Source organism: Lepisosteus oculatus, chromosome 6 (genome assembly GCF_040954835.1).
Source record: "Lepisosteus oculatus isolate fLepOcu1 chromosome 6, fLepOcu1.hap2, whole genome shotgun sequence".
In the NCBI taxonomy this organism is placed as follows: Eukaryota; Metazoa; Chordata; class Actinopteri; order Semionotiformes; family Lepisosteidae; genus Lepisosteus; species Lepisosteus oculatus.
The window spans coordinates 44,190,873-44,203,504 of record NC_090701.1 but is presented as its reverse complement, the minus strand read 5'-3'; the positions used below and the strand labels follow the sequence as shown (position 1 = coordinate 44,203,504).

The following is a 12,632-nucleotide window of genomic DNA, read 5'->3' as shown; positions in this document are numbered from 1 at the left end:
CACTACTACAACATCTACAGGTTCAAATTTAACCACATCACCTCCCATTACAACCTCAACAACTCCCACTACAACATCTACAGGTTTAACTACAACCATATCACCTCCCATTAAAACCTCAACAACTCAGATTTCAACATCTACATCTGTACTTGAACCTACAGGTTCAACTACAACCTCAACAACCCCCACTACATCAACATCTACAGGTTCAACTACAACCACATCACCTCCCATTAAAACTTCAACAAATCAAATGTCTACATCTACATCTGTACTTGAACCTACAGGTTCAACTACAACCTCAACAACCCCCACTACTATGACATCTACAGGTTCAACTACAACCACTTCACCTCCTATTAAAACCTCAACAAATCAAATTTCAACATCTACCTCTGTACTTGAACCTACAGGTTCAAGTACAACCTCAACAACCCCCACTACAACAACATCTACAGATTCGACTACAACCACACCATCTCCCATTGCAATCCCAACAACTCCCAGTACAACAACATCTACAGGTTCAACTACAACCACATCACCTCCTATTACAACCTCAACAACTCCCACTACAACATCTACAGGTTTAACTACAACCACATCACCTCCCATTAAAACCTCAACAACTCAGATTTCAACATCTACATCTGTACTTGAACCTACAGGTTCAACTACAACCTCAACAACCCCCACTACTATGACATCTACAGGTTCAACTACAACCACTTCACCTCCTATTAAAACCTCAACAAATCAAATTTCAACATCTACCTCTGTACTTGAACCTACAGGTTCAAGTACAACCTCAACAACCCCCACTACAACAACATCTACAGGTTCAACTACAATCACATCACCTCCCATTAAAACCTCAACAACCCCCACTACAACAACATATACAGGTTCAACTACAACCACATCACCTCCTATTACAACCTCAACAACTCCCACTACAACATCTACAGGTTTAACTACAACCACATCACCTCCCATTAAAACCTCAACAACTCCCACTACAACATCTACATCTGTACTTGAACCTACAGGTTCAACTACAACCTCAACAACCCCCACTACTATGACATCTACAGGTTCAACTACAACCACTTCACCTCCTTTTAAAATCTCAACAAATCAAATGTCAATATCTACATCTGCACTTGAACCTACAGGTTCAAGTACAACCTCAACAACCCCCACTACAACAACATCTACAGATTCGACTACAACCACACCATCTCCCATTGCAATCCCAACAACTCCTAGTACAACAACATCTACAGGTTCAACTACAACCACATCACCTCCTATTACAACCTCAACAACTCCCACTACAACATCTACAGGTTTAACTACAACCACATCACCTCCCATTAAAACCTCAACAACTCAGATTTCAACATCTACATCTGTACTTGAACCTACAGGTTCAACTACAACCTCAACAACCCCCACTACTATGACATCTACAGGTTCAACTACAACCACTTCACCTCCTATTAAAACCTCAACAAATCAAATTTCAACATCTACCTCTGTACTTGAACCTACAGGTTCAAGTACAACCTCAACAACCCCCACTACAACAACATCTACAGGTTCAACTACAACCACATCACCTCCCATTAAAACCTCAACAACCCCCACTACAACAACATATACAGGTTCAACTACAACCACATCACCTCCTATTACAACCTCAACAACTCCCACTACAACATCTACAGGTTTAACTACAACCACATCACCTCCCATTAAAACCTCAACAACTCCCACTACAACATCTACATCTGTACTTGAACCTACAGGTTCAACTACAACCTCAACAACCCCCACTACTATGACATCTAGAGGTTCAACTACAACCACTTCACCTCCTTTTAAAATCTCAACAAATCAAATGTCAATATCTACATCTGCACTTGAACCTACAGGTTCAACTACAACCTCAACAACCCCCACTACTACAACATCTACAGGTTCAAATACAACCACACCTCTCATTACAACCTCAACAACTCCCACTACAACAACATCTAGAGGTTCTACTACAACCACATTACCTCCTATTGAATCCTCAGCAACTGAAATTTCAACATCTACATCTGTACTTGAACCTAGGTTTTCAACTACAACCTCAACAACCCCTACTAGAACAACATATACAGGTTCAACTACAACCACATCACCTCCTATTACAACCTCAACAACTCCCACTACAACATCTACAGGTTTAACTACAACCACATCAACTCCAATTAAAACTTCAACAACTCAGATTTCAACATCTACATCTGTACTTGAACCTACAGGTTCAACTACAACCTCAACAACCCCCACTACAACAACATCTACAGGTTCAACTACAACCACTTCACCTCCTATTAAAACCTCAACAAATCAAATGTCAATATCTACATCTGTACTTGAACCTACAGGTTCAACTACAACCTCAACAACCCCCACTACATCAACATCTACAGGTTCAACTACAACCACATCACCTCCCATTACAACCTCAACAACCCCCACTACAACATCTACAGGTTTAACTACAACCACATCACCTCCCATTAAAACCTCAACAACTCCCACTACAACATCTACATCTGTACTTGAACCTACAGGTTCAACTACAACCTCAACAACCCCCACTACTATGACATCTACAGGTTCAACTACAACCACTTCACCTCCTATTAAAACCTCAACAAATCAAATGTCAATATCTACATCTGTACTTGAACCTACAGGTTCAACTACAACCTCAACAACCCCCACTACATCAACATCTACAGGTTCAACTACAACCACATCACCTCCTATTACAACCTCAACAACTCCCTCTACAACATCTACAGGTTTAACTACAACCACATCACCTCCCATTAAAACCTCAACAACTCCCACTACAACATCTACATCTGTACTTGAACCTACAGGTTCAACTACAACCTCAACAACCCCCACTACAACAACATCTACAGATTCAACTACAACCACACCATCTCCCATTGCAATCCCAACAACTCCCAATACAACAACGTCTACAGGTTCAACTACAACCACTTCACCTCCTATTAAAACCTCAACAAATCAAATGTCAACATCTACATCTGTACTTGAACCTACAGGTTCAACTACAACCTCAACAACCCCCACTACTATGACATCTAGAGGTTCAACTACAACCACTTCACCTCCTTTTAAAATCTCAACAAATCAAATGTCAATATCTACATCTGCACTTGAACCTACAGGTTCAACTACAACCTCAACAACCCCCACTACTACAAAATCTACAGGTTCAAATACAACCACACCTCTCATTACAACCTCAACAACTCCCACTACAACAACATCTAGAGGTTCTACTACAACCACATTACCTCCTATTGAATCCTCAGCAACTCAAATTTCAACATCTACATCTGTACTTGAACCTAGGTTTTCAACTACAACCTCAACAACCCCTACTAGAACAACATATACAGGTTCAACTACAACCGCATCACCTCCTATTACAACCTCAACAACTCCCACTACAACATCTACAGGTTTAACTACAACCACATTACCTCCCATTAAAACCTCAACAACTCAGATTTCAACATCTACATCTGTACTTGAACCTACAGGTTCAACTACAACCTCAACACCCCCCACTACAACAACATCTACAGGTTCAACTACAACCACTTCACCTCCTATTAAAACCTCAACAAATCAAATGTCAATATCTACATCTGTACTTGAACCTACAGGTTCAACTACAACCTCAACAACCCCCACTACATCAACATCTACAGTTTCAACTACTACCACATCACCTCCCATTACAACCTCAACAACCCCCACTACAACAACATATACAGGTTCAACTAAAACCACATCACCTCCTATTACAACCTCAACAACTCCCACTACAACATCTACAGGTTTAACTACAACCACATCAACTCCCTTTAAAACCTCAACAACTCAGATTTCAACATCTACATCTGTACTTGAACCTACAGGTTCAACTACAACCTCAACAACCCCCACTACAACAAGATCTACAGGTTCAACTACAACCACTTCACCTCTTATTAAAACCTCAACAAATCAATTGTCAACATCTACATCTGTACTTGAACCTACAGGTTCAACTACAACCTCAACAACCCCCACTACCACAACATTTACAGGTTCAACTACAACCACTTCACCTCCTTTTAAAATCTCAACAAATCAAATGTCAACATCTACATCTGTACTTGAACCTACAGGTTCAACTACAACCTCAACAACTCCCACTACAACAACATCTGCAGCTTCAACTACAACCACACCCCCTCCCATTACAATCCCAACAACTCCTACTATAACAACATCTACAGGTTCAACTACAACCACAACACCTTCCATTACAACCTCAACAACTTCCACTACACCATCTACAGGTTCAACTACAACCACAACACCCCCCATTACAACCTCAGCATCTCCCACTACAACAAGATCTACGGGTTTAACTACAACCACATCACCTCCCATTAAATCCTCAACAACTCAGATTTCAACATCTACATCTGTACTTGAACCTACAGGTTCAACTACAACCACAACACCCCCCATTACAACCTCAACAACCCCCACTACAACAAGATCTACAGGTTCAACTACAACCACTTCACCTCTAATTAAAACCTCAACAAATCAAATGTCAACCTGTACATCTGTACTTGAACCTACAGATTCATCTACAATCTCAACAACCCCCACTACATCAACATCTACAGGTTCAACTACAACCACATCACCTCCCATTACAACCTCAACAACCCCCACTACAACAACATCTACAGGTTCAACTACAACCACTTCACCTCCTTTTAAAATCTCAACAAATCAAATGTCAACATCTACATCTGCACTTGAACCTACAGGTTCAACTACAACCTCAACAACCCCCACTACATCAACATCTACAGGTTCAACTACAACCACATCACCTCCCATTACAACCTCAACAACCCCCACTACAACAACATATACAGGTTCAACTACAACCACATCACCTCCTATTACAACGTCAACAACTCCCACTACAACAAGATCTACGGGTTTAACTACAACCACATCCCCTCCCATTAAAACCTCAACAACTCAGATTTCAACATCTACATCTGTAATTGAACCTACAGGTTCAACTACAACCTCAACAACTCCCACTACAACAACATCTACAGCTTCAACTACAACCACATCACCTCCCATTACAATCCCAACACCTCCTACTACAACAACATCTACAGGTTCAACTACAACCTCTTCACCTCCTATTACAACCTCAGCAACTTCCACTACTCCATCTACAGGTTCAACTACAACCACAACACCCCCCATTACAACCTTAACAACTCAAATTTCAACATCTACATCTGTACTTGAACCTACGGGTTCAACTACAACCACAACACCTCCCATTACAACCTCAACAAATCACAATAGAACTGCAGGTGCAACTACAACCATTTTTACCTTTCCAGTTTCAAGCACTGCACATTCAAGAACAATTACTGCACCTGCTTTTACAACCTCAACAGCTCCCATTTCAACTGCAGTTTCCATTCCAATGTCAACAACTGACAACACGTCAATGTCTACAGGTTTCACCAGAACCACAACACCTCCCATGACTACTTCAACAACTCACATTCCATCCACAAGTACAGTTTCCACTACAGCCTCAGCACCTGCCATTAACACTTCAACAACTCCCACCACAACAACATTTACAATTTCCCGCGAAACCACAGATTCGACTCCGATTACACCCTCAGCCCCTTCAGCTCCAGATAGTGCCCTCAGACCTAAAGGGATCTCTTCCAGTCTGATCCCAATTACCGCTCCTGCCGACAGAAACTTCCTGCCTACATCAACCTCAGCCTCATCAACAGCTCCCCCTCCACCAAGGCCAGTTACAACGTCAGATTTGTGGAATACCACAGCTGCAGTTCCCACTCTCACCACAAGTGTGCGCCCAATTTCAGGCACAATCCCATTTTCTCCCCTGTCAACTAGTGCAACTGCAGGTCCCAATTCAGCCACATCTGCCATTTCCTCCCCAGCCGTTTCCACTCGCGGTGCAATCACATCAGCTCCTACTACAGCCACAGCTGCTACTAGACCTAGTAATCCAGCTGGTCCCTCTGCACCAACAGCTACAACCACAGCAGTTCCCCCTATATCATCCAGTCTTATTACAGGTACGGCGCCCCCTAGTGTCACAGACAGAGTTTCTCCTAGAGATCCCAGTGCATCCACTGCAGCTACCACTGTAACCACAAAGCCTGCTGCCAGTTTGATTGAAACTCTCAGCACTCCCAGTCCGTCCAGAGGGTCTTCACACTCCTCCTCAGACAAGAGCACGGGCACTTCCAGCTCCCCCACTACACCGAGCGGTCAAGCCATCCTTCCTGCAGGTACAGTTATTTGCAATTCCGATACCTTGGCAGAGAAAGTCAGACTAAAGTAGTAAAGACGCCAAGCACAGAACACGAAAATGACAACAGATACAAGAACCATTCAGGGGCCATCTGGCCTGTCTGGTAGTTCATAGTTTATTGATTCCAGGATCTCATCCAGCTGTGTCTTGAAAGAAGCCAGGGTATTGGCTTCAAGAACAAGGCTGGGCAGGTTGTTCCACACTCCCACCACCCTTTGTGTAAGAAACTGCCACCTGTTCTTAAATTTTCAGTCATCCCTCCAGAGATTTAGAATCTGTGATGACACTGCCCAGCAGAAATCATGTCTTACTAAACACACACAAATTTGAAACAATGAACTGCAATATTCATCAGTCACAGTCAGCTTCCCTCCAGTTACCAATCATCTTCCTTCCCTGCAGGTCATTCCAGTAAAACAGAGTCTGGGACATTTCCTGACTGGGCTGTTTCAGTGATCGCGCTGGGAATCCTGTCCCTACTGCTCCTCCCAGTCATCGCTACACTGGTCAGTAAGCAAGCTGTGACACTCAGTGTACATCATGTACAGTTGAGGACTCTCACTGTAACATAGTAACAAGATACAGTACACTGTTTCCCTGTACTGTACACACCTTTACCTTCACTCCTGCTGTGCCGTGCACTATGTCCATGTATAACTCTCTCTGCTGCCCCCTACAGTGCTGGAAGACTGGGCTAATTCACCAGCTGTCTCAAGTTTTCTCAAGAGCACCTGCTGAGGGCAGGTACGACGACGTCCAGGTACGTCAGACTTTCAGACTGATTCTGTCTGTACGTCTTAGAAGAAATGCACACATACCCTTCACTACTGCTCTGTCTCCTCACTCTCTCACACTCTTCACTCCTGCTCTGTCTGCTCACTCTCTCACACCTTCACTCCTGCTCTGTCTGCTCACTCTTTCACACTTTCACTCCTGCTGTCTGCTCACTCTCTCACACTCTTCACTCCTGCTGTCTGCTCACTCTCTCACACTCTTCACTCCTGCTCTGTCTGCTCACTCTCTCACACTCTTCACTCCTGCTCTGTCTCCTCACTCTCTCACACCTTCACTCCTGCTCTGTCTCCTCACTCTCTCACACTCTTCACTCCTGCTGTCTGCTCACTTTTTCTCACCTTCACTCCTGCTCTGTCTCCTCACTCTCTCACACCTTCACTCCTGCTATCTGCTCACTTTCTCACACTCTTCACTCCTGCTTTGCCTCCTCACTCTCTCACACTCTTCACTCCTGCTCTGTCTGCTCACTCTCTCACACTCTTCACCCCTGCTCTGTCTGCTCACTCTCTCACACTCTTCACTCCTGCTCTGTCTCCTCACTCTCTCACACTCTTCACTCCTGCTCTGTCTCCTCACTCTCTCACACTCTTCACTCCTGCTCTGTCTCCTCACTCTCTCACACTCTTCACTCCTGCTCTGTCTCCTCACTCTCTCACTCCTGCTGTCTGCTCACTTTTTCACACCTTCACTCCTGCTCTGTCTGCTCACTCTCTCACACTCTTCACCCCTGCTCTGTCTGCTCACAGTCTCACGCTCTTCACTCCTGCTCTGTCTCCTCACTCTCTCACACCTTCACTCCTGCTGTCTGCTCACTTTTTCACACCTTCACTCCTGCTCTGTCTCCTCACTCTCTCACACCTTCACTCCTGCTGTCTGCTCACTTTTTCACACCTTCACTCCTGCTGTCTGCTCACTCTCTCACACCTTCACTCCTGCTCTGTCTGCTCACTCTCTCACACCTTCACTCCTGCTATCTGCTCACTTTCTCACACTCTTCACTCCTGCTCTGTCTCCTCACTCTCTCACACTCTTCACCCCTGCTCTGTCTGCTCACTCTCTCACACTCTTCACTCCTGCTCTCTCTGCTCACTCTCTCACACTCTTCACCCCTGCTCTGTCTGCTCACAGTCTCACACTCTTCACTCCTGCTCTGTCTGCTCACTCTCTCACACTCTTCACCCCTGCTCTGTCTGCTCACTCTCTCACACTCTTCACTCCTGCTCTGTCTGCTCACAGTCTCACACTCTTCACTCCTGCTCTGTCTCCTCACTCTCTCACACCTTCACTCCTGCTGTCTGCTCACTTTTTCACACCTTCACTCCTGCTGTCTGCTCACTCTCTCACACCTTCACTCCTGCTCTGTCTCCTCACTCTCTCACACCTTCACTCCTGCTACCTGCTCACTTTCTCACACTCTTCACTCCTGCTCTGTCTCCTCACTCTCTCACACTCTTCACTCCTGCTCTGTCTCCTCACTCTCTCACACTCTTCACCCCTGCTCTGTCTGCTCACTCTCTCACACTCTTCACTCCTGCTCTGTCTCCTCACTCTCTCACACTCTTCACTCCTGCTCTGTCTCCTCACTCTCTCACACTCTTCACTCCTGCTCTGTCTCCTCACTCTCTCACACTCTTCACTCCTGCTCTGTCTCCTCACTCTCTCACACTCTTCACTCCTGCTCTGTCTCCTCACTCTCTCACACTCTTCACTCCTGCTCTGTCTGCTCACTCTCTCAAACTCTTCACTCCTGCTCTGTCTCCTCACTCTCTCACACCTTCACTCCTGCTGTCTGCTCACTTTTTCACACCTTCACTCCTGCTGTCTGCTCACTCTCTCACACCTTCACTCCTGCTGTCTGCTCACTCTCTCACACTCTTCACTCCTGCTTTGCCTCCTCACTCTCTCACACACTACTGCAATGTGCTCATCATCCTAACTCTTCTTCTCTCCTGTCTCCCTCCAGCCCTGACGGGAGACACAATACTTCTCTTCAGGATTTGGAGTCCTGGTAGGATGAGTCTGTCGTGGTGCAACAGCCATGATGTCTTCATCACCCCCATGGATGTCCGCCACAGGGACAATAGGACAGCGTGGCAATGCTGGGATTCGTGTTTTCAGAAAAGCTCTTTTTCCTTATGTTTGAGCCTTTGCAAACCTCAGTGACTCACCGGACAGGAGATCCTGGTGATTCTAGAGACACTAGAGATCCTGGAGAGACTGAAGATCCCAAAGGCAGTAGATAGACTGTAGATCCTGGAGAGACTGAAGATCCTAGCAACAGTATAGAGATTGTAGATGCTAAAGACACTAGAGAGACTGGAGATCCTAGAGATATTAGAAACACTAGAGAGATTGAAATCCTGGAGAGACTCCGGAGATCCTAAAGAGACTGGAGATCCTGGAGAAACTGTGGAGATCCTAGAGAGACTGGAGAGACTGGAGACCCTGGAGAAACTCTGGAGACTGTCCCTGTCTAGGGATCATCACGTAGACAGAACAGGACACAGAGCTGCACACAGATCCATGCAGTGTGAGGGGACTGAGGTTGCCCGATGCCCCTGGTTTTAACGTTTTTCTTAGTTTTTCTTCGGGGTGTCAGGACAGTCTAAGACTGTCCCCAGTTTAGGCATTTTTTATACAAGGAGGCTTTACAAATGCAAGGGCAATTCAGGAAAATGTGACCTGGTGGGGTTTATCGATCGGCTTCACTTCTCCCCAAAGTCCCAGCCCACCGAAGCTCTACAACACGTGACCTCTCCTGCTGTTCTCCCCGAGTTTGAACACTCCTTGTCTGCTTCACTCTGCTTCATGCCCATTCGCTCCTTGCTCCCCACCTATTCCTCGAGGGGACTGCAAAGCCAGTTTCATATTTTGGGGTTAGAAAGAATCCGCATTGATGAGTGCATTTCAAACCACACTAAAAGTCAAATGTTCACAGTAGCTTGTAAAAGCTCCCATTTACACCACAAAATGGAGGAACTTTCTAGGTGTGCACAGCGCCATGCTCTGCGATTCAGACTAAACTAAACATCTGGTGAGGTGAAACAGCCTCAGCACATCGTAAACAAGCATGGCTGTGAATACATCTCTTTTAATCCAACAGAAATCTTGCTCTCAACTTCAAGACAGTTTGGCCGACAGATACTACTTGTTAACTCTGCATGCAGATCATATTAGAAAAAAAGTTCCACAGAAAAAAATAAACTCTCAGATTGTAGGACACAGACATTACAGGTTCCAGTACACTACAGGTCATAAGTATGCTTGAGTACAGAACTAATTAAAGGACAGAAAACAGTACAGATCGGGAATGAACACATAAATTGCCTTGTGGTACCACAGGGGTCTGTACTGGGGCCACTGCTCTTCTTAATTTTCTCAATGATGTAATTAGTGGAGTCTAACAAGGATCTGTACAAGGAGCACTGCAATTTTGGATTATATTGTTGCGCCCACATGGGGCGCTGTAGCCATGCGCACGCAAGGCAGGCTGGGAACGGCTGCTGAGGGGCGGGACTAACTGCCCGTATATAGTGGGAGGAGGGCTGGAGACGCCCTCTGCTCTCTTGTGTCTGTGTAGCTGTATCTCCCCTGCCCCCCCTTGGTGTCTTTAATAAATGTCCTACCAACCCATTGCAGAGCCTCCGGCCTATTTCTTTCCATTGGCGAACACTGGGAGCTTTATAATATCAATGATGTAACTAGTGGAGTCTAACAGGGGTCTGTACTGGGACCACTGCTCTTCTTAATTAAATCATTGATGTAATTAGTGAGTACCACAGGGGTACTGCTCTTCTTAATTATATCAGTGATCCAGATTCCAGAAAGGTTAGTAAACTAATAGTGACTAAACTGTAAAAAAGCGCCGTCCTTCAGATGAGACGTAAAACCGAAGTCCTGACTCTCTGTGGTCATTAAAAGTCCCAGGGCGTTTCTCGAAAAGAGTAGGGGTGTAACCCCGGCGTCCTTGCCATATTTCCCCCTGGCCTTTACCAATGATGGCCTCTATGAACTGGCTTCATCCCTCTGTTCTCCTCCCCACTGAGAGCTGGCGTGTGGGCAGCGTTCTGGCGCACTATGGCTGCCGTCGCATCATCCAGGTATAAGACGCTGATCAGAGCTTCCCAGAGCACCAGCAGGTGTGGGTGTCGCAGGCTGCAGGGAGGAGGACGTTCTGTCACCAGCGCGCGCGGTTGCGTGGGACGCAGATCCGCGAGGCGCCAGCACGGACGTCGAGACGTGTTTCACACTGAGGACAGTACAAAAGAACGACCGACCGCGTGCGCCTCAGCTTGCGTTGTTATCTGCGGGTTCAATCACACTGTGAACAGAGGCTTGATTAAAAAAAAACACCCACGAGGAAAAAATAGAGTTATTTGAATTTCAAATGCCGGATTAAGCTGCTCCAGCGCTGCTCATGAGTGGATCGATTGTGCATGCGCTGACACTGTGAGCCCCAGGTTTGCAAAAATCCCGATTTCCTGTTTCCTCTGATGATGGCGTGCCTTGGCACAAAGCCAGTTAAAATCTGAGAGGTGTGTAGTGAACTTGTTAAAAGCAAATCAAAGCGCTCTTAGGACTGACTTCCTTTCTGGTCTTACAACTGATTTATTCTTGGATGGTGTGGAAATAAAGGATAAGAAATGTAACAATACTCATATAAGGAATCTTTGTAAACCCCATCTTATCCCTCCTTGTTTATCCTTTTGGAATGCAATGTTTGAAACTATAAATTGGAAATTAGTTTGGACAACTCCTGATAGATATTATATTACAAATAAAGTTAAAGAGATATCGTTTAAATTTGTTCATACGTTTTAGCCAGTTAAATGAGTGCTCTCTAAATTTAAGCATGAGCGGGATAATCTGTGTGTTTTTTGTCGGCCTGAAGGGGAGTCTTTGGTGCATTTTTTTGTTAGGTGCCTGTTAGGGTCTGTGAAGGTGTTTTGGACGGACTTGCAGAGTTTTGCAGGCAGTAAAAGGTGCTTTTTAGATTTAAGGATTTTGATATTTTATTGTACTGTTTAAAAGAAACTTTGGAAAAATAGCATTTTTTATAGTAAATGTATTAGTCATTTTGGGTAAATGTCACATTCATAAATCAAAATGGTCTAATAATATTCCCCTTTTTAGTACTTTTAAGTTGGAGTTGAAACACTATTCACAATAATTGACTTCACTACCTCTGGCAGTTAATTGTTTTTTCTGTTTGTGTTTTTTTCGCTTGTACCTGTTTCTGATCCTCTGGTTGTATTTGTAAATTCTTTATACGTTTAATCAGTTTTTTAAAAAAATATATGGGAGTGGAGAGAATGTTTGACCAAGAGCACACAGAACA

General features: G+C 44.8%; 2 protein-coding genes across 2 annotated transcripts; both read left to right on the top strand.

Moving 5' to 3' along the window:
• The first annotated feature begins 322 nt into the window (after positions 1 to 322).
• Positions 323 to 5,442, top strand: LOC102694720 (uncharacterized). Its single transcript, XM_069191670.1, has 11 exons — positions 323 to 1,798; positions 2,161 to 2,237; positions 2,445 to 2,552; positions 2,760 to 2,867; positions 2,949 to 3,059; positions 3,771 to 3,881; positions 4,278 to 4,517; positions 4,599 to 4,664; positions 4,746 to 4,856; positions 4,938 to 5,114; positions 5,196 to 5,442. The coding sequence occupies exons 1-11, from the start codon at positions 323 to 325 to the stop codon at positions 5,440 to 5,442; spliced, it is 2,832 nt and encodes a 943-aa protein (XP_069047771.1).
• A 127-nt stretch (positions 5,443 to 5,569) lies between these two features.
• Positions 5,570 to 10,921, top strand: LOC138239440 (uncharacterized). The gene is made up of 4 exons (XM_069191437.1): positions 5,570 to 6,476; positions 6,902 to 7,005; positions 7,179 to 7,259; positions 9,258 to 10,921. The coding sequence occupies exons 1-4, from the start codon at positions 5,627 to 5,629 to the stop codon at positions 9,261 to 9,263; spliced, it is 1,041 nt and encodes a 346-aa protein (XP_069047538.1). The 5' UTR covers positions 5,570 to 5,626; the 3' UTR covers positions 9,264 to 10,921.
• Positions 10,922 to 12,632: the final 1,711 nt, after the last annotated feature.

Coding starts and splice junctions, on each gene's coding strand:
- LOC102694720 (XM_069191670.1), top strand. CDS start 323: ATGACATCTACAGGTTCAACTACAACCACTTCACCTCCTATTAAAACC. Junction 3,060..3,770: donor CAATACAACAACGTCTACAG/GTTCAACTACAA, acceptor TTGAACCTACAG/GTTCAACTACAACCTCAACA. Junction 4,665..4,745: donor CACTACAACAAGATCTACAG/GTTCAACTACAA, acceptor TTGAACCTACAG/ATTCATCTACAATCTCAACA.
- LOC138239440 (XM_069191437.1), top strand. CDS start 5,627: ATGTCAACAACTGACAACACGTCAATGTCTACAGGTTTCACCAGAACC. Junction 6,477..6,901: donor TCAAGCCATCCTTCCTGCAG/GTACAGTTATTT, acceptor CCTTCCCTGCAG/GTCATTCCAGTAAAACAGAG. Junction 7,006..7,178: donor TCCCAGTCATCGCTACACTG/GTCAGTAAGCAA, acceptor TGCCCCCTACAG/TGCTGGAAGACTGGGCTAAT.